This window comes from Gopherus flavomarginatus, chromosome 8 (assembly GCF_025201925.1).
Source record: "Gopherus flavomarginatus isolate rGopFla2 chromosome 8, rGopFla2.mat.asm, whole genome shotgun sequence".
Lineage (NCBI taxonomy): Eukaryota > Metazoa > Chordata > Testudines > Testudinidae > Gopherus > Gopherus flavomarginatus.
Window position 1 is genome coordinate 4,321,825 of NC_066624.1, and position 26,558 is coordinate 4,348,382.

Consider the following 26,558-nt stretch of genomic DNA (forward strand, 5'->3'; position numbering starts at 1 on the left):
TGCAGTGCTCAGGGGGGGTGTTTTTTTCACACCCCCAAGCGAGAAAGTTGCAGCGCTATAAAGTGCCAGTGCAGACAATGCCTTAGGCACCTTTGGAACTCTTGGGTGTGGTTCAACCAGTCTCCCTTAACACTGTATGTAAAAAGCACAAAGAAACTTATTCTGTAACACATGACACTAGATATTTGCAATACTGACCTATGCTTTTTGGTGACTCACATTCAATAAATAATTTTAATAAAAACACGCCTCTGCGTTTTAATCCCCAAAGGAGTCATGTTTAGAGCCAGAAGTTGTTAGAAGGAGAAAAAAAATCTTTGGCCCAGTTTGAATTTAAACGCTGTTAAAATGTATCAAGTATGTTGAAGTTCAAATTTTAGTCTTCAAAGTGCTCCAATACAAACAAAGACTAACACACAGAGAACATTTTCTGGGAAAACTGAAACATTCTTTGAGTTCCTTATTAGCAAAGTCATGGGGCTTGGTGGTTGACATAGCTGTATATAATGTAGCCTCTTAGGAGTACAAGAGAAATGATCCAGCAAAGAGGAGATTGATTTCAAAAACCCGACATGTCCTCTGTCCAATATCAGCAGGACTCTCTACTTTAATTCCCATGACTGGCATTTCCTGTCTAGGAAGATTTTTCAGTTGAGTTTATACTATAGAGATTAGCTTGGTGGTTTATATTAATTTCTAATTCACTTAATCATTCTGAAAGCTCACTTCCTCCTTTCCTTCAGATTTTTTCAGAGCCTTTAAAAAAAACACCAGATAGGTTGTATATTCAAATGCACTTGAACTGTGCACATAGCTAACATTGATCAAGAAATACTTCGGGAAGGATTTGATTCTGAAATGACACTTCTGTTAGAAACCATTAAATGTTTCCAACTGTCAATCAAATGAGCATGTAGAGGATTGTTCTGAGCCAGAAAAAAAAAATCCTAAGTGATGAATTCATACCAACTTGGCCTACTTATTCTCCTGCTCAAACTCATTTTATTTCTCACACTCCAAATTGACACCAGGTTTCTTTAGAATTTTTTCACGTCTTGTTTTATCAGGGCATATGGCAGTTCGGCTCCCTAGAAACAGGCAATGATTTCCACTTGGGGAAGAACCTGAGAGATTTTGTTTCCAGCTATATCCATTAGAATGAGAATCACCACCACAGTTAGCAGCAAATGTCTACATATTTGCAATCTTCCAAATAGTAACAGGCAAAGGAAGGAAATGAGAGCATCCCAACACTAAAAGTAGTAAATTTCCAAATACCAACCAGTCCCATCACTCAGTGGCTGCCTGAGTCTCTAGCACAAGACCATGGCCACGTTACTTCACCTCCCGAAAAAGTCCTCACAATTATCATCTTGGGATATACTCAGTGACCTTAAAACAAGATGACAGCTCTGGAAAAAAATGGCCTTGAAATTTCAACAGATACTTGGGATGCTAGGTTGCCCATGTAAAGTTAATGGAGTCCCTCACAATTAAAAGGCATTAACAAGAAAAAAGATCAAAGCAACAGATGTCATATATTAAGATATGTGAATCCCTGATTAAGTGGCTAGTCCTGAAAAACAAAGGGCTCTGCAGCCAAAAATAATAAATCCCAGGCATGCTGCAGTATCTGGTTACATATATATTTAGAGTGCTGGTTGCACATTAGAAATTTGGGCAGCATAAGCTGGTTTAAGGGCATTGGGGCTCATACAAGCAGCTTTGATGACACTGGACTAGTTAGATATTAATCCTGCCTCTTGTAGAAACAAGCTATTCACTGATTAACAAACTACAACATAACCTAGAGTTAACCTTGCAACCCTGAGAAAAGAAATGGCAGGTTCCTCTCTTCAATCTTGACTGTTTGCTCGGGAAAATAAATTACCACCTTTCGTTTGGGTTAGAAATTGACTTGTTCTCAAACAAAACCTACATACAAAGGATTACTCTCTCATTTTACAGCATTGTAAACGCATGTTTTACAGTTGTGGTGCAAGCAATCTGTACTCATTAAATTATCACATTGACAGACTTCCTGTGAAATGCTGTCAAATGCAAACATTTTTCATGAACAACAAATCATTCTTTGCTGCTCTCTCAGAAGGTCTGCTATTCAGTGAGATCTTGGGCTCTCTCTACCCCCCAAAGGATCTCTCTTTTTTTTTTGTAAATTAAATAAAAGAGTTTATCCCTCTCCACCTATAAACTGGCAAAAATGGAGAATACAATATTGGTGGGAATTTTAGAAGTGAAGCGGCAACGTCCCCTGTTTCTACCCAAACTCATTGCTTCAAGGGGAGAGGAAGAGTAGAATTTTACATTGCTAACTCTTACATTACTCTAACAGTCTTTTTACGGAATAAACCCACATCCTGTCTCAGCAATCCAGGAGCTAGTTTGCCGTCTCCCTGTGCAATGCTTTGAGAGATGGCTGGGTTTCACTCTGTTTTCAGTTAAGGGAGTTACCACTTCCAACCTGCTCTTTTTATTCTTTATCCACTTCACTACAGTTCCGCTTCTCCTCCCTCAAGTCCTGTTGCGTGCACAGCTTGGGCATAGATCCACTCTGGAATAGGGTATTAGCCACTGGAGTAGCTCCACCAGCGCAAACATCTAATATAGATGCACCGCACTAGTGTGAACTGCATCTTACACATGTGCAGCTCAGAACAGAGGTGAGTTGTTCTAGTGAAAACAAGTTACATCAGTGCAATGCATCTACACTAGGGCTTAGCACCTGCACAGCTGTATCAGTCGCTACAGCCCTACTGCAGACAAGACATTACTTTGAAACAGTTCTTTAGACGCAATGTCACCACACACCAAGGTTAGCCCAGGCAAGCGAAGTCCAGCCCAACCCCGAATTCCCAGAAGCTACAAAAGACATTGTGCATGTTCTCTTTGATTTAACGGATGTCTACAGATTTAAGGACACATGGTGATTTGATTTCAATGTTACAACTCACTCCCTCTGGTAGCGAAACACAGTGCCAGAAAGTTTGCAGAACGTAATGCTGCATGAGGCTCAAATCCTGGTATAGCTAATAGTGCCTCAAGATGCTGCCTTGTTACCATGGCAATTGACCACACTGAAGAGGCTGAGGGAACCCCTGCTCAGTGAGGCCACGGCAGGATTGCAGCAGTTAAGCCCAAGCTGCGGGTGGCAGGAATGGGGCCTGCGCCCTGTGCCTTCCAGGCCCCCTCCCTTGCTTGCCAGGCCCCCTGGAGTGTGCATCGGTAGCCACCGACGAGACCCAGGCCCAATTCATACTCTATCCCGTGCTGGCCTGGGCAGCAGCAGCGCTGGCAGTAGGGTCTCTAGCTCAAAGTCTACCTGCTGCGACTTCATTATCAAGAAGGTAATAGCTTTTTAATTAAACATTGGGCAGGGGTGGAAATAACTATTCTGCAATTTGTGCCTCACCTGTCAAAAAGGTCATGAGCTGCCATTGTTGCAAACCTACTAAAATATGAATGAACAGCAGTCCTGGTCACTATACACATATTCACTATGGCTTTTAAAACACTCACCTATAGATTTATTTCAGGCTCAATTCTTCTAGCTGCACAATTTACCTAACAAATCAATTTAGTTGTTCCCTCCTGATGCAAATACTGCTTTAAAAATTAAATAAGATAAGATAAGATAAGATAGTGAAGCGAAAGGGTATTTGGTTTGAAGGAACTGTAGCATCACGGCCAAGCAGGCACTGATATAATGCTACCCGAACATTGTCTGACATACCGCAGCTGTGCTGGAGGCGGCCAGCGGGGATTTGTTTGTGATGGGCAAAAGGCTGTCGTCTTTAAAAAATAAATAAATAAAATCCTTTTGTTTTTAAATAAACCATTAGAAAAGTAAGACATCAATCCTGGATAACCAGAGAAATGATGACATCTCAAAAGTCAATAGACTAAAAGTTTAGAAAGAGAATGGATTTACAGATTGTTTAGAACTCTGGCTTCTGTTTATTTTTGTTAGTCACAGAAATTTAAATAGATGCTAATTTCAGTGACTAACATTTGGGAAAAGTTCTCAGAGACATCCTGAAGCAGCAGGGAAGACAAGACTTAACATTTCTGAAGTAAAAAATAAATTGTGTTTTTAAACCAGCCTTTCAAATCTGCCTTTATACACCATAAGGAAAATGTCTCCATGTATTTGAAAATGTCTTTCTTCAACGAATAAGGTCCACAGATCCATTACAATGGGTATGGCAGCCCACTTGCAACTTGGGGGCAGAACCAGACCTGGCAGAAGGAAATGCCTCATCTCCTGAAGTTCCCTCCAAATGAGAACTTTCACTGCCAGGGTATTTCAAATCTACTCTCCTGAATTACAGATTGTGTTAAATATACTTGGGGCAGTGGGAACGGAGAAAACAGGATCTCCCACTGTGAGCATGCTAAATTCTACCTAAGCAATCAACTCAACTCCTTTGATGTCGTCAATTTCCACATCTATTTTTGGATGATCCATTTGTCTCCAGGGTGGGCAGTATCTGTGGATCTCATTAATGAAAGAAAGGAAGTTTTTAGGTAAGCATGGATACATATTCTTAGATCCGTTACTATGGGATGGGATTTTCATTGTGATGTGCCTCCAGGGTGAGAAACACGATTATCCTTAAAATTGGGACGTCCAAAACAAGGTAGATTATATATAAATATTAGTGCCCAGAGGAAGATGGAAGACAGACATAGAGAAGACTTCTGCCAAGACAAAGAAAGCAGCATTGGCTAAAACTGGATGACCAGTATGCAGAATCTAGAACTAAAGGCCATTGAGCAGATGCTCAATACAGGAGAAAAGCTTGCTCTGCCTTACTCTCATCAGTTCAAAGGAGGAATATTCCAGTATAATAAATTCTATTTGTTGATCTGCCTTTTGGGGTCCATGGAAGCAACAATGACTTCACCCAATCTAGTGAGGTGCACACTGGGCTGCTCTGGTTTCGGCCTCTGTTGCCCTCTCCAATCAGTCAGGAACCCCTCAGCTTGATGCAACACCAGTGTTCTTTATTTACAGTTGTTTTCCCGCCACCACTTTCCACCTATATACAGGTTTCGCAGCCAACTTTCCCAAGCGCAGGCCTGGCCAGCAACAGACCAGAAGGCTTCCACCTCCCTCTGTGCCTAGCCTCTCTTACTCCCTTCCTCTGGCTAGCTCCCAGCCTTTATAGCCCTGGCTAATGAGGCTGGCAGGTGCTGCCCATGACCAGGAGGACATAGGGCTAACGAATCAGCCCCAATCCATTCCCCTTGATTGGGGCCGGAGTGGCAGAGGCTGATTAAGTGCTGGGGGCTTCAGCCCCGTGATGTGCCAGAGCTCCTGGGAGTTAGAAAATATTTACCAGAGCTCCACTCCAGTCAGCTCCAGCTGGATTTAAGCCCTGTGGCCTTCCTCCCCTGAGGAGGACTAAGCAAACCTAGGGTACATCTACATCTACAGCACCACGTAGAGTACAGACCTATTTACCACTGTAAATGCCCCTCTCTGTGTGTTACGTGGGCCACATGCACAAAATATATATACTACCTGTATGGCTCTGAGGATGTTGTATGGGCCGCAGCTGTGCGGTGATTGGGCCGCAAGCAGACCAGGGGTTGAGAACCACTGATACAGACACTGTATGCCCAGCTAGCAGGGGTATAAAGAGCAGTGGAGCACGGCTTAGGCGAGTGCCCTATGCAGCTGAACCTCCAGGATGTATACTCTACACATCCAAGCAGTCCTTCCCGTTTTTAGCCATGAAGCGTCCTACTGCTGGAGCCTTTCATCACAGCACATAGCTACACACTGCAGGGACAAGTGTGAACACAGCCTGCCTTTCACTGCGGCACGTAGATACCCGTTTAGCGCCTGTCCGATATGCATAGCCCTAGGGCAGTGGTCCCCTACCTTTTCTGGGTGGCGGGTGCCGGGCAACGAGCCACCGAGGACCATGGCTGGCGGACGAGCATCCGCCGAAATGCCACCGAGAAGCGGCAACAACAAGAGGTGTCACCGAAGTAGCGTCATCAAGAGGTGTCACCACTAAAATGCCGCCGAAAACCAGCAGCATTTCAGCGGCGGCGCCTCTTGGTGATGCCGCTTTTTGGCAGCATTTTGGCGGTGATGCCTCTTGATGACACTGCTTTTCGGCAGCATTTCGGGGGATGCTTGTCCTCCGGCCAGTACACGGGCGCACACAGATGCCCCGCTGGCACCGTGTTGGGGACCACTGCCCTAGGGGAATCAGCACATCTACAGCCTGGTCTGTTCTCCATAGATCTGCCATGCTACACCCAGGGCTGGCCAAAGGAGCCAGAAAAAAAACTGGTAGGAACCTTCAGAAGGAAGGGCATTCCCCACCTCTAATGACCGACAGCTCTGGATCTGCACCTAAGCTGTTAGCAGGCCAAATTACTCATCATAATGGATTTGTGGATCTTAATATAAAAAAGAAACCCCCCATCTTATGGAAAATCCTTTGCAGGTCATTGTTAATTAGAATACTCTAAATTCTGATGATCCACTGCTTTGGAATAGTTATGACCTATAAAAGCAATATTTTATTTAAGCAGTGTGTTCTGGGTCCACCTGCTACACTGGAATATATTTTTTTTAAGTTATGTTTGATTTAATCACTTACAAAGAAAACATGATGCAGTGGGATCTACTATCTGTCTAAAGCCATGTGGGAAAAAGTTGTGCTCTCAATGATCTTTCGGGCTGACAAATTACCCCACATCACTCTTCTATGTGACCAAGGCAGAATCCAGACTAAACCTGCATCTGAAGACCACTTCACATTGCAACACTTCTGGCATGGGAAGTCACATACTGCTCTGTGGTTCTGTGAAAGAGCTGCTGATAGGTAAAATGTACACGTTAAGGACCAATCTTCTGCTATGGATACTTAGTGGTTGTCACTTTCAGCTACTGCTAACTTTTAAACATCCTTTCCTTTCCGAAGGCCTGTTAAAGCCTATTGCTGAATCCAAGCACCAAAAACACAAGCAGTCCAGTTTTACACATTTCCTCACACGAGTAATCCCCTTGACACCAAGGGGACTAACTCAATAGATTTGCAGAATTGACCCAAAGGAGAGAGAAATAGTGCTCAGAAGGGCTCACTCAAATGGACTGGTGTATGATACAACAGCAGAAGAAAAACAGAAGAATTAACATCCTTCCAGTGAGAGAGTTTAAATGGGACAGATCCAGTTCCCCAGAAGAGGATTTTCTTCTTCTTAAAAAGCCCCATTTATAGCCTAGGAACTTAAGAGTGCAATACAAAATCAAACGTTTTGCCTTCAACGTTCTAATCATCAGGAATAAATCTGTTACGGAAACCACCTTCTATTTCAGTTACAGGAGCCTACCTCTGCATGGCAGAGAGTAGTTCTTGCGTTTGAACCACACTTTCCAGGCAAGGATTTCAAATCACTTTAAAATCCATTAACAAATTAGATTTCACCACACCTGAGGAAGGTCTTACCTCCATTTTATGTAGGGGAAATTGAGGCACCAAAAGTGAAGTGTCTTGCCCAAGGTCACAGAGGGACTGATAAGCATCTGTGGGGAGGGTGTAGGCAAGTTCATTCATTGGTTGTGTGCTTTGTTCAACTTGTGTTACTCCAAAGAAGGACAAAAAGCCAACACACTGCACTTTTATATTTGCAAAGACCTTTGAACATGCTGAGTTTTATATACACCAGATACTATGGACTGTGTGTTTTAGGGCCATGTTTTCAACTGGCCTTCTTTGCATGTTCAAGAAATACAAGCAAGACATGTAATTAACCAATGCACATTAAAAAAATAGGGCTTGAGCATGCAAAGTGGATACACTCCATTTTTATAGGCACAATTAATGAATGCTTTAGACAATTGGGCACCGAGTGCTTAGGGTGTATTTTTAACATGCTATACCAAGTACCATGAATTAAGGATGTAATGTCATCTCTAAACCCTTAATTTTCTGGCTTTTATGGATGATTATATTTTCTACTGTGTATAGAATAGCATTGCCACATTTTTTTAATATATATAGACAACCTGTGCTCTTATTTTGAGTGCGTGCATGCGTCTCTCTCTCTAAGATGAAGCATGGATTTTCAAATGCACTCTCTTAGCCTAACTGCTCCCATGAAAGTCACCCTTATGTTCTATTTCACTGCTAAGGGTTTTTTATTATTTTATTTTTTAACCACACAATGTCTTTGTGCTGTTCTCAAAAGGTGCATTTGGGGGATCAGGCTCCACCCTGCAGCTGGTTCTACAAAACGAAATAACGATGCGGAGTTTGAGCCAGACAGATAAAAGGAATTTGGAGAAAAGACACAAACCCTCCACAGCTCTGGTTTCATCTCTCAAGCAAACAATCCACAGCTATGCCACATTCTCACCTTCCTCAAAAAAAAAGCCTCATTACTTCTAATATGCATTCACTTCCTTTATTGCATCTACTACATTTGTAATTTCCACTAGGGACAAAAACTGTAGTTTAATGACCTTTTGCCAAAAGTGTTGAGAATGTGATGAATACATAGTGTTAACACATGTACTGAATATGAAGTCGGGAAGGGAGGGCAAGGCAGAGAGCTGTTTCTCTGTCCCATTTTCAAACATGTGTTAGCACTTACCAACAGGGGAAGAGCTCTTCCACAGAGTTCGAAGAAATTTAGGCTTAAATCATACCAGTATCACAGCAACAACCCTCGTGATGGGAAAACCTCAAAGACCAGGGAGGCGGAGTTTAGAAAAGCACCCAGAAGTTCACTTGATTATCAAAAGGTCACAGGGCAATGAAAATTGTGCCAGAAACCTCGTAAGGAAAGGCCCTCATGAGATTTCTGGCACTTCCTGTTTCTGGTGGGTCCAGCGTTTGGGTACATCTGCCTCCAGCTGAAACCCGAGCGAGCACAGAAGAGCTGAAGAGCCGTTCACAATTACAAGAGTCAAGCAAGACCCAGCTCGTTGAAGGTTTGGTGGAAAAGGAGGAGAAAGCACAGAGCAGAGTTACATGGGGCTGCTGTCTACGGCAACATCCTGATTTGAGGAGCAATTGTGACGCAGCAGTTGCTGGGATGAGAACATGATGGGATTAAACATTAGGCCTTAAAGTTATGAGACAAGTACCAGTGAAAGTGCTGCGGTGGGGGGAAGGAGGTTAACTCCACTCTAGATCTGTCTCCTTTTGTACAAACAACAATCTAAACCTGCCTCTCCAGTCAGCTTCAGGGCAACGCAGCTGAAACAGAGCTCTGAACACCCACTTCCCACCAACCATCCTCTCTTAATCACTGTGGGCAACATCAACGCTGAGCTTCTCGCTCAGGCCAGTAACCCGGGCCTCCTCTTCAACTCCGACCTCTCTTCTCTAGCTCCTCCCATCCCCGCTGTAGCTAAATCTTTCAGATTCTTTCCACACAATCTCTCTGGATATGGCCTTTTCTACCTAGTCACACAGCTAACATTCAGCCAGGTTCTCCTCTTGCAACTCCATCACTGCAACACCCTTTTCTCCAGCCTTGACAAATGCCAGCATTTCCCACTCTCAGCCATTCAGAATGCTGCTGCAAAGATCCTTCTTCTGGCCCGTTGTCCGACTCCTCTCTTTTCCTCTCTCCACTGGCTCTATCACATCAAATGTAAGCTCCATGTCTGCACTTCTGCCGCCCTTCAGAGCCTATCCCTCACACTTCTGATCATCTCTCATTCAGTATCGAGACGAGGACTCCGGCCTTCAATTGACCCGTGAGGCCAGCTTCCATCATCCACTTGTTATAGTTTCAAACAAGCCCCTTCGTACTTTCTCCCTGGATGCCCCATACTTGGCAGGAACTCCCCGTACTCATCCACAAAGCGAACTCATTATCCACCTTCAAATCTGTCCTCAAAACTGTCCTTTGCTAGGACTCCTACAGAAAATTAGACAATGGTTAGGCAGCTGGTATGCAGACACCATGCTGCCAGTCATGCTGACCAATATGGCTTCCTTATACTCCCCCACCAACTGGCAGTCTAGCCATCTTCCTGCCTCTTGTGTTGTACTTAGATCGTTAGCAATTTGGGCACAGACCTTCATTTAGTTGTGTTTACACAGCACCTTACACAATAGAGTCCTGGTTCCTGCCTGGGGCTTCCAGGAGTTAATAAGGGATGGATTATTAAGCCATTGAGTTCACAAGCTCTGCGTGGGATTTGTTCAACCAACATGCAGGGATGCTGATTCCAGTATAGACAACATACTTGTGTGCATAAATATTACCAAATTCTAGCCTTGTTTCTTCTGAGAAAAGGAGGGGTGGGGGGCGGCAGAGAGAAAGGAAAGTTAATTTTAAACAGACAAACAATGACTCATTGACTGGCTTGTATCAATCAGTAACTAAAAAACCTCACATTTCCCGGTGTGTGTAAGATTGCTGCCCACGTTTCAAACAACAAAAATAGGTAAAAGCTATGCGATGTGAAGAGCAGGTAATTCTATTACTTGGAGGGAAATAAAGGCAGTGTGAGATTGTTCAAAGCCCTACACGGAAGTTAGCTGTGGCTAAATCCCCAGCATGATATGAAATTCACAACCATATTTTTCTTCCTGTGGATGGGACATTCATTTTGCCCTTGGAGATGATACTGTGCAGCGACTATCTCAGTCCCTAACACCACAGAGTCAGGATCCCTTTTACTCTCAGAAAGGATTCACTCACCGCAGGGAATGATTTGGCACCAAACAAATTCAGAAAAGACCACAATGTGCCTCTAAAGCACAAATGTTTTGGTTCTTTTTAAATAACCTCAGATGGGGAGAAGATAGTGAGAAATGTATTGAGAATAAATATAAGCTCGACTTAGAAACAGGGAAAACAAAGAAGGAAAACAATTTTCATTCATGAAACATGTAAATGTAGGAGAAAAGCATCTCTCTCAGGTATGTAGGAACCTTAGCTAAGAGACGCTTTTGAAAAATTCCACTCAGTCTAAGCAATTTTGGGGTCCTATGAACTCCTATGTGACTGTGAAAATCCCACCCTAAATACGTACAGGTCCAAACTGAAGTCCTAAAGACAATTCCACAGTAGGAGACGGCTGCCTAGGTTAATGAAAGTCTGAGGGATCTAGGCCTTTTTCTATCCTGGTTGCTAGGGCCTGAGATGCCACCTTCTTTTTGAAAGAGAAGAAAGATGGAAACCTGCCTTCATCAGGACAAAACAGAAGGCAGGGCTACATGTGTTCAGGGTTTGAAGAGAAACAAGCCACATACTTCATTTTCTAATGCTCTATTATTAGAACACTCACATACCCTTTCTATTCCCTTAGACATGTAACCGAGTGGTAAAAGTAGCACTCTCCCCAAAGAAACAATTACCGCCAAGACCTACAATTACCGCAAAGTCCTACACTGAGGACTAATGATCCATTTTTTTCTCTACCTTTGGGATTTAGTGTTCTCTAGCTCCCGAGACTTGCTATAGAGGAAGGAGTCCAGTCATACTTATCCTTATTTTTGGAGGGCCCTGAGAAGCAACTTTTCTTTCCCTATCTCCTCCTAACTAAGAACAGTTTCTCATACAATGATGCACAGGGACAGACACAGGATTTCTAGGAGCTGATTGTTTTGGAAACCTTCTTAATTGGCATTAGTTAAAAAACCAGTTGAGAGAGACTGGGAGACTGGAACTAAAGCTAGCATACTGCTAGTTTAGCAGATCCTGCACCTCTTGCTTGTGCCATTAGACCCACTGACACTTATGGGGGTCACACGTACAAGTATGGATTTGCAGGATTCAGCCTTGGATCTCTGATACTGCAGCCAGAGCTGTCGATCAAAGTTCAATTGTCTGATACGACATTCATGTCCCAAAAGGAGAATTACTTTGGCAAGGGAAAGAGGCCTGATTGGTATGCACACTCTCTGGTTACTCCTAGGAAGGGAGGCTGGAACATAGCTGGAATAGTGGCAAAAGAATCTACCTCATTTTACTTTAGTGGACGGAGAGTTAATAATTAGGGGCTGCAGTCCCCAAAAGGAATTTTTACTTCTTGGTTCAGATTCTGCTCACGGAAGAGGTCCTATAAACTCCAGCTGATGATTAATGGGTTGTAGTTCTCCAGCCTGAAAACAAGAGCTTAACAGCTTGCTCCTGAAACTCTCCATTTTGCAGAGATTTTCTCTCAGAAAATTTGCAATTTGAGAATCTCTAACAGAGGCATATGCTCCCCCTTCCTTTGGGGCCCTGTTTCCAGTTTACCCAGGAGAACTACCATGGAACCTCGGCCCTCGTTTGGCTTGTGTTTCTTTGCCTTCCCGGAGAAGCCTGAGGGTCAGGAATAACCCTCAGCATTCTCTGGCCTAATACGGAATGCACAACCGACATGGCCCACTCCTTCTATCTCCCAGTGGATAATGAGCTATGCCCTGTACTATCACTTATTATAGGTACTAGATCCTTGAAATTACCAAAGGACCTGAAATAACTGTGCACCACCATAGAAACTCCCATCTTCTGCAGAAATCCTCAACTGACTCCCCTCAGATACTGCAATTCTGCCCTTGGCAGTGGGGTTCTCTCCCTTATGGCCAGTTTGGCTACCAGAGAACGCAGTCTGCAATTCTTCCAGGGGGCTTCAAGACAGAAAAATATGCCTCCAAGTCACTAAATAGCTTGAATGACCTTTAGCAAGAAGAAAAGAAATAATCCTCAGTAAAATAAATCTATCTAGCCAAGAGACTTGAAAAATAAGGCTGTAATGACTGTTAGATTGCTGGATCCCCCTGGCTCCCAGCTGGCGCTCTTCCCGCCAAGTCTTCGAACTTCAAAGGGGCGTGAGGCACCTGAGAATTCTCAGCTGCGAGCCGACATCTCCGCTTGCACTTTAGAGCTAGCATTACTGTGACCACTGGGAGGAGTCCATTTGCTTGGCTTCACCTCTCAAAGGCTTTCGTTTTACTCTTTTCATATTTGTCTTATCTTAAATGTTAATGGAAAGCTTGGGGTGGGGGCGGCCGGAAGGAGAGCTTCTCAACATTTAATAGTTTTCCAGATGCCGGCTAATGCTGGGCAGTTCTACAGAAATTATTTTATCTCTTGGGCATTGGACTCACCCAATCTACTGCCAGTCCAGCCTGTGAATTGATCATTTCATGTTTGCCCTGATGTATGTATTATCTGAATACAGCATCTGAAGCTCAGCAGAGATTTGAGTCTTGATTTCCCATTATATATCATGGCGAAGGCTAAGTCAAGAGGCAAGCATTTAACGGCACTAAAAACACTCGTAAGGGAAATCATTAGCTGCCTAATTGAACTCACTATCTTTAATACGATTTACTTGTATTGTTGCAGCACCCAGATGCCCCAAACATGATCAGGGCCCCATTGTGCTCAGCTAGATCTCTGCCCTGAGCATCTTACAAATGACAAACAGACCAAGAAATTTTTCTATCAGGACAGTTCAGAACTGGACTAGGCTTCCAAGGGAGGTTGTAGAATCCCCATCACGGGAGGTTTTTAAGAACAGGTTGGACAAACATTTGTCAGGGATGGTCTAAGTCTCCTCCAAGAAATGTATGTAGTAAAACAAGCCTCATCTAAGGAGCAACAGAACAGCGGAGGAAGAATAATTTACGTGAGGCCACCTTCCCATATAAGTATTTCCCACCCCATCCTCATTCTCACAAAAGACTGGACCATTTTTGCTCCAGTCCTGTCTTCATCCCCCTCAAATATTTATCTTTGAGAAGAGACCAAAGCATGGAAAATTTCAGCCTGAAAGATGGAAACTTATGAAAGCTGTAAGCAACTGAAAACAAGGTTAAATGCTTTATGCAACCTCAAATCACAGCAATTACTGTTGCTGCTGCTATGATTCATAGACTTTAAGGCCAGAAGGGACCACTAATCATCTAGTCTGACTTCCAGCATAACAGAATCTCACCCAATAATTTCTGCATCAAGCTGGTAAAGCTTGTCTGAGGTACAGCATAAATTTTAGCAAGGCAACCAGTCTTGACTGTACAGACTTCCAAAGATAAGGAATCCATTGCCCCACTAGATTAAGTTGTTCCGGTGGTTAATAATCCCCACTTTTCAAAATATGTACCTTATTTCTATGTTTTATTACATGCAGAAGTGTTGTTAAAGTGATTTATATTACAAAAGAAATGGTCTGTGGGGAGCATAGTCAGTCACGCTGTCATGTTATACGAGCATGTTTAAATAGGAGATAAAGATATTCGGTTACAAGATCTCCATGTTTTTCCTCCCCCCGCCAACATTCAGAATTTACACAGCTTGATCCCAATTTATAATGTAGATTACAAGGAGCTGAAGTAACTTCTGGTTGGTCATTTACAGATACTAGACATCAGAAGTTTGTTTTGTTTTCCTGACTAAGAAAGATACAGATAGAGTATGAAACCACCCCCTGACATGTGTCACTCTGGAGCCAGATCAATGCAATTCCGATGATCAGACTGTCATTCCAACCACGTACAGTATCAGAGTGTCAGTTTAACAGAAAAATTCCAACAGCCACCATACATTTCATCCTCCATCTCAAGGACACTGCTGCTTCTTGCTACTTACATTTCATTATGGCAACTGTTACAAAGGTCAAAAACACGGCAGTACTTTACATTCGTTGGTCTCTTTTTTCAAATTTGAATGTCAAGGCTAACAGATTAGCAGCTTGACCCACAATGGTTTTTCCAAAGACCCAAAAGGGTTTGAGTCAAGGACACAGGCAGCCGTTCAAAACAAGAAAGCTTCTGCTCACTACTACGAGCCCTTCGGCATGGCTGACTGGAAATGCTTGATCCACAGATGTGACCTGGGAGCTAGTTTTGTTATGGGAATCTAGATTCTTTGCAGTAACCCATTTGCCTCCTCAGTCAATAGAACTGTTGTTATCCAGACTATTTTACATTAGGCACAGAAAAATGCAAGGTTGTTTTCTGTCAACCTTATTTTCATTTGAATTAGTTGACCTCTACCAATTTCTATGAGGCAGCCTAAAGGAATTCCTGCATAATCAAAATAAGAGCAAGGACCCATGGCAAGAACACCAAACTTTGGCAAGGGAGACCCTGCTTTTCAAATCTTACCCTACATAACAGACAGTACATATCTTTGGGCCAGGATTTGTTCATTTTGTGTTCTGGGCCAATTACGTCATATCTGAGAACATGGGAATGCCAACCAAGTCTGAATGACAAGAAATGTTCAGTTTTCCTTTTTAAATGGACTTTATTGGTTTTACTTATTTAGGCCAACATCTGTTAAAAAGGGCACTAAAGTTAAGCATTACAAGGTCATAATTCAGGCAAGTAAGTGGTTGCAAGCTGCTGGCTGCTCAGCAAATTTTGAAAAATCAGTCCATTCAGTTAGGCCAGGGGCGGGCAAACTTTTTCATCTGAGGGCTGCACTGGGTTTCCAAAATTGTATGGAGGGCTGGTTAATGGAGGTTGTACCTCCCCAAACAACCAGGTGTGGCCCAGCCCCGCCACCTATCTGAGCCCTCCTGCTTCTCGCCCCCTGACGGCCCCCCCGGGACTCCTGCCCCATCCAATCCCCCCTGTTCCCTGACTGCCCCCCCACCTCATCCAACCCCTCCTCTCATTCCTGACTGCCCCCCAGGGACCCCTGCCACCATTCAGCCCCCTGTTCCCCACCCTCTGACTGCCCCGAACCCTATCCACATCCCCTGACCACCACCCTGAACTCCCCTACTCTCTATCCAACCCCCCTTGCCCCTGCCCCCTTACCACGCTGCCTGGAGCACTGGTGGCACTACAGCCACGCCGCCCAGAGCACCAGGACAGGCGGCCGGAGCCAGCCACGCCACCGCGCAGCACAGAGCACCAGGACAGGCGGCCGGAGCCAGCCACGCCACCGCGCAGCACAGAGCACCAGGACAGGCGGCCGGAGCCAGCCACGCCACCGCGCAGCACAGAGCACCGGGTCAGGCCACGGATCTGCAGCTGTGCCGCCCCAGGAGCTCACAGCCCCACCGCCCAGAGCATTGCGCCGGCAGCAGGGCGATCTGAGGGTGCGGGGGAGGGGAGACAGCAGGGGAGCGGCTGGGGCGAGCCTCCCAGGGCAGGAGCTCAGGGACCAGCCAGGAGAGTCCCGTGGGCTGGATGTGGCCTGCAGGCCGTAGTTTGCCCACCTCTGAGTTAGGCCCTTAAGTATGGGCTATGGGGCTCCTCTTTAGTCAGCCAGGTTTGAGAGACTTGGCCTTAGATTTTAGCACAGTTTCCTATCATTTACTGTACAGCAAATGTTTCTTCATCCATCAATGAAAGAGTTAAGGATGATCTGTCTCCTACAACAGTTCTTCCCCTGCTTTATCATCAGCTCAAGTTCACATAGTTAAGAAGGATGATTCTTCTTCTTAGACTCTTAATTATCCTGAAGGTTAGAACTTCAGTGGGCATAAAATAAGGACTCTTGTTTAAGCACATTCTCTTGTACTAAAGTTCGTACTTTGAAGATTCCAACTATATTAATTTTTTCCAAAGAGCACTGCAGCACCTCACATCATAAAAACAGGCAGATACACCTAACTGTGCTCATGACAATAGGTGTGCCTGCACCAGATTATATGATAAATTGCATATGCACATATGTTTTCAGCTACAACATTGTTTTACAAAAAGTCTCATCGGTCATCTGAGGTGAAGCTGATGCTATTCCTCTGGTCCCCTTTTAGGGGCTTATCTATGGATTGGATTCTGTTTCATGTCTGGTCCTGCATTTAGTAAGTCTAAGTCTAGACACTTCGGTTGTGTGTTTATCACTCCCTCTGTGCGGCATCAGATAGAGAGAGAAAACAGTGGAAACCTCAAATGAGGTTATATGAGGGAAATGTTTAGCTGGAGCCCGTTTGTGCAATTTCACATCAACTTTCTGACAATTTTAACACCCCTTAACTTTTTTAAATCATCCAAGTTCTGGTGTATTTTGAAAGCAAGGTGCTCCTGCCTCTTTAGTGTTTTAGAAGTGCACACAGTAACTCCCTTATATCTTTAATAAGTAGAAATATGTAAGTTAAAAAAAAATTGTACTGTAAGGAGGCGCCCTGGCTCCCCGCCGCACCTGAGGGGGACGAGCCAGAGCAGGCGCCTCAGTGGGCGGAGTCAGCACGGCCTGTCCCCGCCCCCCGGAAGTCAAGGGGCGGGACAGGAAGTATAAAAGCCCGGCCCCAGCACTCAGTTGGGCGCAGGCTGCCGGAGAGGATAGACGCTGGTGCCCGAGCTCCCACCGGGCCGGACCTGCCCCGCGCCCACTACCCAGAGGAGCGCTGGCCGGACCTGCCCCGCGCCCACTACCCAGAGGAGCGCTGGCCGGACCTGCCCCGCGCCCACTACCCAGAGGAGCGCTGGCCGGACCTGCCCCGCGCCCACTACCCAGAGGAGCGCTGGCCGGACCTGCCCCGCGCCCACTACCCAGAGGAGCGCTGGCCGGACCTGCCCCGCGCCCACTACCCAGAGGAGCGCTGGCCGGACCTGCCCCGCGCCCACTACCCAGAGGAGCGCTGGCCGGACCTGCCCCGCGCCCACTACCCAGAGGAGCGCTGGCCGGACCTGCCTCGCGCCCACTACCCAGAGGAGCGCTGCCCGGACCTGCCTCGCGCCCACTACCCAGAGGAGCGCTGCCCGGACCTGCCTCGCGCCCACTACCCAGAGGAGCGCTGCCCGGACCTGCCTCGCGCCCACTACCCAGAGGAGCGCTGCCCGGACCTGCCTCGCGCCCACTACCCAGAGGAGCGCTGCCCGGACCTGCCTCGCGCCCACTACCCAGAGGAGCGCTGCCCGGACCTGCCTCGCGCCCACTACCCAGAGGAGCGCTGCCCGGACCTGCCTCGCGCCCACTACCCAGAGGAGCGCTGCCCGGACCTGCCTCGCGCCCACTACCCAGAGGAGCGCTGCCCGGACCTGCCTCGCGCCCACTACCCAGAGGAGCGCTGGCTGGACTTGCCTCAGACCCGGTACCCGGAGGAACGTCGGCCTGACCTGCCGTGTGCCCGATACCCGGAGGAGTGGCCTGAGCTTCCCCACGACCGGCACCCGGAGGAGCCCATGGTCTGGGACCCCCCAGACGACGCCAGCAAGGACCAAGTACCCAGAGAGGGGGAGGTTGGAAGTGGCCCGGGGATAGCCGACCCTGGTTCGGCTCCTGAAGAGCCCGAACCCATGTCAGTGTGTTGCGGCCAGGATCCCCACTGACCGCAGCGGGTCTTGACCGCTGCTAGGGCCCCGGGCGGGAACGCAGTGGAGTGGGAGGGCCTGCGTTCCCCCTGCCACCCGTAACCGGGTGGCAGACTCCCCCTCTTCCCACCTATTGCCACTGCTCTGCCCGATCCAAAGGGCCAGACCTAATTAGACTTGTGTTTGGTGCCCCGCCCGGACCAAGGGCTGGGCCCCGTTGACTTTGCCACTGCTCTGCCCTGACCCAAAGGGCCAGAGCTAATTAGACTTGTGTTTGGTGCCCCGCCCGAACCAAGGGCTGGGCCCCGTTGACTTTGCCATTGCTCTGTCCTGACCCAGAGGGCCAGCGCTAAACTAGACTTGTGTTTGGTGCCCCGCCCGGACCAAGGGCTGTGCCCCGTTGACTTTGCCACTGCTCTGCCCTGACCCAAAGGGCCAGAGCTAATTAGACTTGTGTTTGGTGCCCCGCCCGAACCAAGGGCTGGGCCCCATTGACTTTGCCATTGCTCTGTCCTGACCCAGAGGGCCAGCGCTAAACTAGACTTGTGTTTGGTGCCCTGCCCGGACCAAGGGCTGGGCCCCTTTGACTTTGCCACTGCGCTGCCCTGACCCAGAGGGCCAGAGCGAACTAGACTTGTGTTTGGTGCCCCGCCCGAGCCAAGGGCCTGGGCTGATACTGTGTTTGCTCAGCCCCGCTAGAGGCCTGAGCCTGAACTATTGCTGCCCGCCCTGTCCAAGGGCCGGGGCTTATTGACTTTGAGAGCCCCAACCCCGGCTAGAGGGCCGGGGCTCTACCCTGTTTACAGGCCCTGTACCCCGCTCAACACCTGCCGAGGGCTAAGCCTACCTGGACTGCAGAGCGTAAGGAGGCGCCCTGGCTCCCCGCCGCGCCTGAAGGGGACGAGCCCCGACACAATTGGCTTACATGTACCCATTCCAACTTCTGAGCAGACATACAAGATATTCACAGAAAAATCCATGCACATTGGAACAGTGATTGAATGAAAGTCCTGGAAAAAAGTTCTGAGGAACTTCAAAATAAGTGGAATCAGCATTTAGGGATACCCTGCTCCAAAGAATAAACAAACAAAACCAGTGGAATAAAATTTGATATTATAAAACAAAAATACTCAACAGATCTCTGTCTAACCCATCAGAAGATTATTGTTTTCATGATTTGGGCTCCAGCTCATGTGTCCAAAGCACACATTTGAGATAAGTGTCGGAGCCAGAGGATCCCCCAGCTCATCATCAAAACATCCTGGGAGAGGCCCAAGGGGCTTCTCCTGGGCTCCAACCAGAGTGGGGCTCACCAATGTAGAGCTCTCTCACAAGAAAGCTGGCTCCTAATGAGCCTGACGAGTAGAAAGCTCTTATATTACAAAACCGGTTCAGTAGATTAACTGGCACGGCAGCTAGCAGCAAATTCCACGCATTTGAGGCTATTTGGACCTCTTCTGTGGATTGTTTAAATCAACAGAAGACAACGGAACAGCGACGCACCCAGGAATTCTATTGGTGAGCCTCAGTGAAGAGGGGCTGCGACAGGTGTACATTGATTTCTTTGATGTACAAGAGTTTTCTGGCTCTGGATGGTACTTCCTCCATTTGACACACAATACCTGAAGTGATGTCTTTCTTTTGTGTCCTATGACTTTTATCTGCCCCTACTTAGATCAGTCGGAAGAGACACTACACCGCATTTCATGCGGACTATAATACAAATGACATCTTCCACACAGGAACACTTATTATCGAGCACTTTCATTTAGTGTCAGTTTGGCAGCAATTTCAGTTCTTCCTCAGCTTCCTTATCAACTCAAGTTCACATAGCTAAGATGGGTGATTATTCTTCTTAGATCCTTAATTATCCTGAAGGTTAAAACATCAGTGGGCACAAAATAAAGACCCAATTCATTTCACCTGTGACCCACCTCATACCTGAATCCAGGTCTCCATATGTAGGAGTAGTGTATTTTACTCACTGCTCTGCTTAGCCCTGATGACTAAGTTCAATGAATACAAATCCTTTTAGCTCTTACCACACTGGGCGAGTGTCAGCATTCACGTAGATCAATGCTGAGATACATGCATATTGCGATGATACATTTTGCAGAGAGACAGAAACAAAACTGGCTGTGGTCTACATTTATAGCACATTGGATTTTATAAAAATGAATCAGACAGAAAGATATATTGCTATGGGAGACTAACAGCCATAATCAGCAAATATTTCTATTACACTGGATTGCAAAACAAGCAATGTTCTAACCTCACCACCACCAGTCATGAGTCATGATCTTCCCAAGTCAATAGTGAAAGATACAGTGCAAGCAGACTGCATATAAAGGAACATCGATATTATTTGGAATTTGCTGTCATATTGATGAAACTTAAAACTCCAGTACTTACCATCAAACTTTTTGTAACGGGAACTAAACGTTGTCTGTAAGTGATTGCTAAATTCTACAACAGCATTTTTGAAGTCGTGTTTACTCTGCTGACTGTACTTCTCTTCCATTTCTTGAGAGCAACACGTGTAACCTTGTGGACATACTTTCAAATGGTCACCTGAAAAATTAAGAGTAAATAATTTAAAGTTACTTAAAGAATATTTAAAAAAAAAAACACACAAGAAAGTTGCTCTGTAACAGTTATAATGTGCATGCCCTCCTCCCCACACATACCCAGCCTAGACTCCTTATTCTGGCAATACCACTTAAAACTAATGGGATTTTGAATCAATTAAGCATGCAGGATCAAGTCCTCACCCACGAAAACACACTTTGGAGAAACTCAGCAGTACCCATGTAAAGACCCTAATTTTGTCCATTGCTGAGAATGATACAAAGCCTGTCCTCAGTTTTTATTTATTCAGCACATAAATTGAGTTAATACGCAGAAATTCATTTTAGACAGAAATTTACACCAAAATGGCCTCTCTCCACACACACACACACACACACACTTCTTGGTATGCACTTCAATTGCTACTTTCAGTTCATTCAGTTAAAAAAAAAAAAAAAAAAAAAAAGGTATGGATGCAGCACTGACCACCAATGTCTTTTTTGTATACTGGAACCCCACATTCTCAGAATTAAGACTGCCCAGGGTTTTAAAATGCAGAGTAGTTTGATTACATGCTTTGGCCAACTCATTAAGTTTCCCACCCCTCTGATTTTACACAATTTGCTAGCATCATCATAGGTAAGGTCATGACAACACTGTGACTGAGTAAACTTCTAGCTGTGACTTCTGCCTTCAGAGCCATACAGCAACCTGTATCTCCCTTAAACTCTTTCTAAAATTTAAATAGCTTTTTCTTGTTTCATTTTGTTTGTTCAGAACTAATTCAATAATAGAAGGCAATTGATACCTCCCTCTCTCCAGCAACACAGTTTTGAAAGCCTATTGCAACCTTTGATATTCACCCCTGTGACCAGCTCATGTGTTTTTCCAGTAATTTAAATAGCCAGCTAACACTTTTTTTCAATTATTACAGGCACAAGATACTTACTTAAATACTTAAAACATTATTGCTTGCAGTAGGGAAGCTGTTTAAAAGGTCTGCAGAACTTCAGGGACAGACTAAGCTGGCCAGATGTTTTCCCATGTGATCAGCAAGTTGAGTGCCTGAAATGTCAACTAACAGCCAAATGTTGTTCTCAGTTAATTTCAGCCAAGTGACTCCAGTTTTTCAAGTGTATCTGAGCACTGAATCTGGCCCTGCATAATTAGCGGTTAACGATGACATCCTCACACTTCGCAAGATTTCATACAATTTTAGTAAATTGCTTCTTTTCTATAGCTTCATGGACCCAGATACCAGCTTCATATTGTGCTCTGTCACTCCACCTTACTCAAATGATGTGTCTGAAGCAACCTGGGATGTGGCATCCAGGAATACTGAAGTGTGGGAATCTCTATAAAGGGTTGCAGAGGTGATCAGATGAACCCATCACCATGGGAAATTCAGACATCTAAATCCATGAAGTCACCTCCTCTCTTTATTTGAGAATTCTGATTGCACACTGAAGAGCAGCGCTGTACCTCTCCTGTCCGGGCGCTGCAGGCGTGAACTAAAGGAAATTTTAGTTCGCAGCACTTTGGTGGACATTGCTATTCACACTCCACTAGTCCGAAAATCAGGGCAGTGTAGACAAAGCCTTAGGGTCGGTCTCCCCTGATTTTTGGCTTAAAGCATCATATGGAAAAGAAAGGAAGACAACTTTCTAGCGTCAGACTGCAAGTCGGAACGTGGTACAGGCAGACAGCAACCTTAAGTCAAGGATTATTAGAGAGGTTTATAAAGTTATGTTAATCATGGCTGTCATGTTTGCGTGACTGTGTGTACGTGGCCTCTAAAATAGGCCTTGGATTATAAGCATTGCGTTTTCTGTGATCATAACCATTTATAGCGGGGAAAACGGCTCATCTGTTACAGCATTAAAAAATGTTAAAAAATAAGTTACGTATGCTTAACGCAGAATGGAGCTGGCACATCCTTGGCTGACACAAACTCTTCTTCATTTTATGTTCCTTCTGCCAGTGTCTGACAATGTTTATATACAATTTATCTAACTGTGGGCAATTTGGGTCATCTTTCCTGCCAGACTAAGTGTGTTAACGTCTCCCTTTCAGACAGTTATAAAATGCCTTTTTAAATAAATATCATCCTTAGGGATCTCTTTTCCAACATCTATTTTTCTTTTGCACTGCAGGGTTTGTTTGTTTGTTTTCTTTGGCATTATAGCAGTCCTTGGCCAACAGATAATTCTGCAGCAAATGATCTATTGCACAATGCTGCCTACCAAGCTTGAATTATGGAAAGCTCAGGGTCTTGTTAGTACAGTACTCTTAGTTACTAAGAGTCCGTTTTCGGGAAACAAACATCACCAGCCTTATTCAGGAATATTTCCTCTACTTGCTGCAATATACAACTTTCACCGATTTGACAGGGCCAAGGGTACCTTCCATGGTAAATATTCCATTAAAAGAGAAGTAAATGGTGAATGCTGAACTACAGTGAAAGAAGAATATGAGCGAACAGTCTTTATTTACTTGCTCCCCCATTTGCAGCTCTCTCTCTCAACGTACAGGAACTGAATTTAAAGGCATTGCATGTCAGTTACTTTTCAAAAAATGGTGGATTTTCAGACTCCGGCCCCGCTCTTCCCCCCATGCCTCTTCATAATTTAGGAACATACTTAATTTCCAAACAAAGTATAATTCGCCGAAGCATTTCACAGTTAGACCGGTCTTGAAAAGTGCTGATATAGCTATATAAACAAATATCAGCTTGAGTGTTGCACTGTATTGAGGTGTTAAACTCCGGCTAACCATACAATATATTGGCACGAAAAACATTTAACAAGTTAAAACAGCAATACAGTGATGGGACAGAACATCATGCTAAAAGATGTGACTGGGAACTTCTAAATATATCTGTCTTATTAATATACAAAGAACAAAGTAATGATAGGGGTTGTTTGTTTTGCAACAGATGCTGCTGTTATGGCACTTAAGAGCTAGTGAAAAAAAATGAAAATCAGTTTTTGTGAGATGTTCTACAATTTAAATGTTTCATTTCAAAGTGTTCAAAATAGTCCCATTTTTCATTTATTTTAATTTTTTATTATTTAAAAACAATTCAGAAGCAGTACTGAAAAAGTCTATCAACATTTTCCTTACTGAATTATGGTAAGCAAAAAATGTCAATACACTTCCAAGATATTTTCAATTTTAATTGGGGGAAAAAAGGAGCACCAATTTTTTTGTTTAAAAATTTTCATTTAAAAAAAGCAATTTTACAAGTAAACTGGCAAATGCTGATCAGTTCTAATATTCACTCAGTGAAGCAGTTTTGGATCCTTTTATGAAATTACAAGTATTATAATGCTACTTTTTAAAATGTCCATTTCCATTATCTTATTCTATTTTGCATTTTAGAATATTTTATCAGAAATACTATTCTCTTCAGCACCAGGTATAATATGAAAATACTTTTCTGTGATCGCTTTTGTCTCAGACTTGCAAATGGTGTCACAACAGCACATGTGAAAATTTAAATAATAACTTCTTTGTTATGGTTCATAGAGTTTTGATTTATTACTTGGTTCATTGTTACCAAATCATGCTCCCAACCTAAACTCAGACAGTCAAAAATGACCGACCAGCAATCTAATTATGGAAGATATTTCTCAGCCATGTCAGCACTATGCAATCTTGGCTTATGACCAGATATCAGGTCTGTCTGGAGCTTGGGAGATTCCAAAATTAAGTGTTAATGCAGGGGAGGATACAGCCTCTTACTCCATGGTATAGAAAAATACTTTGAGATTGGGTGCTGTTTTTCCAAATAAAAGTATTCTGTCAAAGGGAAAGTGAGACTCATTAAAACATTTTGAGCCATTGTTGTAATGTTGAAAGTCTATGTTTAGCATCTCCATGTTCCAAATTCAAGTACATTTTCACATTCTTGCTTCCCGCTGCTCTAAGAAGGGCATCCAGATCTAAAGCATTCGGGAGGAATTTCATTCCAACCCATTTTGGATAAATCAGCCATTAAAGCATGGGGCATGCCTTACTTCTGGAAACAAATGATTACAAATACAGTTTCTGTTAGGCATTCGCCTGTGATTTATGTTCACACAAATTAATTTCTGGGAAAAGAAACCAAGGGGGGTGGAGACAAAGCGCACACAAACAAAACATGGGAATACTACACCTCTACCTCAATATAACGTTGTCCTCGGGAGCAAAAAAATTCGTACTGCATTATAGGTGAAACCGCGTGATATTGAACTTGCTTTGATCCACTAGAGTGCGCTGCCCCGCCCCTACGGAGCGCTGTTTTATCGCGTTATATCCGAATTCGTGTTATATCGAGGTAGAGGTGCATACAGTTTTCCTAGGAGTCCATAAAATTTTTAGTTATACTTCTCACACCAATCAGGGCTAAAAAGCCATATTTATAGCTACTAAACAACTCTTTTGTAGATGGGACACTGAAAACAATGTATTGGTAAACAAAAGGTGTCACGTGGAACTGTATTAAAATTGTTGTTGCATGCAATGTAATTAAAATACGAAGCTCGGAAAAGCTATAGGCAGAGGTAATACATAATGTGGACGAGTCAGAGCTGTCTACAGGAGATTTAAGTACAGATCAGATGAGGGATCGCTTGTGATGTGGGAAATTAAAATAGTTACTTCATGAAAGTAAAATTAATGAACCATACCAGCTTTTCGATGCACTTATATCTAGAAAAAATGGACAAATATATGTACATTGCCTGTTTAGACCCAAATTAATAAAGATGAGTAGTGATTTCCTACATTATGACTGAAGCACATTCTGCAGTAATCCCTTCTAAGTTAACACTCAGCAAACAAGACCTAGGTAAGAGAACACTTCATGTTGTATGCGGTTTTAAGTTAAACCTCTTTGCGTTTTTTATTATCATTATTTTTACTATCCTACAATACTTTCCCTGCAGTCACACCAGTTCTGCAGTGGCTTCCATTCAAGTTAAACATACCAAGCAATACAACAAAATGCATTACAATAACCACTTGGGTTAATTGTATTGCAAAATCAATTTAAGAAAAAAGTTACAACTATAGCTATTGTCACATGGAATTTTTATATATATTTTTTCCATTGGAATTGCTTGCATCCTACATATCTGTCTATATGATGGACTGGAATGGCTAACAAAGCCTTCCTTGGGGCTAATTAGCAACATCTCTCTTCAAAACATGTATTTTTATATTACTCAAGTTAAAGAAGTCAAGTGGCAGAGTTTAGAATATTGCCTATTCTTACACCCAAGAGAAAGCTCAGAAAATGAAAGTCAAATGAACTTAGGCTTTAAACAATTACAAGAGTACTACGTTTAGATAATGGTATAATGGTGCCACAAACTACACAGATTTTTGCAGTGTGTTGGAAAACTTGTTCCTTCAATCTAATTAACTTGCTACTGAAACCCAAAAAAGGGCCCAGTTATCCTAAAAACAGCTCCCTTCACCAAAATCTGGATTGACAGGCTAGCCTGCCATCCAAACTATCCTGCCTTTTACTTCCAGTCCGGTTTTTGTTTCTGATCAGTGGGAAAGTTGCTTTGGCACACTCAACTGAGACCATACTTTTCAGCAAAAGAACCAAAAAACTGCCAGACAATCTAAGTTTTCAGGGTCTGGTTAATTAGGCTCTTCAACTGGACACAATTTCCATTTGAAACAGCTGTTCCACTGTAACAGGTTAGCTAAGTATCCAGGAGACAATATTGTTCCAGGACCAGGCAAGCAGAGCCAGTATTTCAGACCCATAATATTGTCAGTCTCTCT

General features: G+C 44.2%; 1 protein-coding gene across 2 annotated transcripts in view; it reads right to left on the bottom strand.

The window, feature by feature from the left end:
• Positions 1 to 26,558, bottom strand: part of GPC4 (glypican 4) — a 110,724-nt gene that overhangs the window by 36,024 nt on the left and 48,142 nt on the right. For both annotated transcript variants that reach the window (XM_050964412.1, XM_050964413.1), the window contains exon 2: positions 20,619 to 20,777. In XM_050964412.1, coding sequence (XP_050820369.1) covers positions 20,619 to 20,777 — 159 coding nt within the window. The remainder of the gene's footprint in view (positions 1 to 20,618; positions 20,778 to 26,558) is intronic.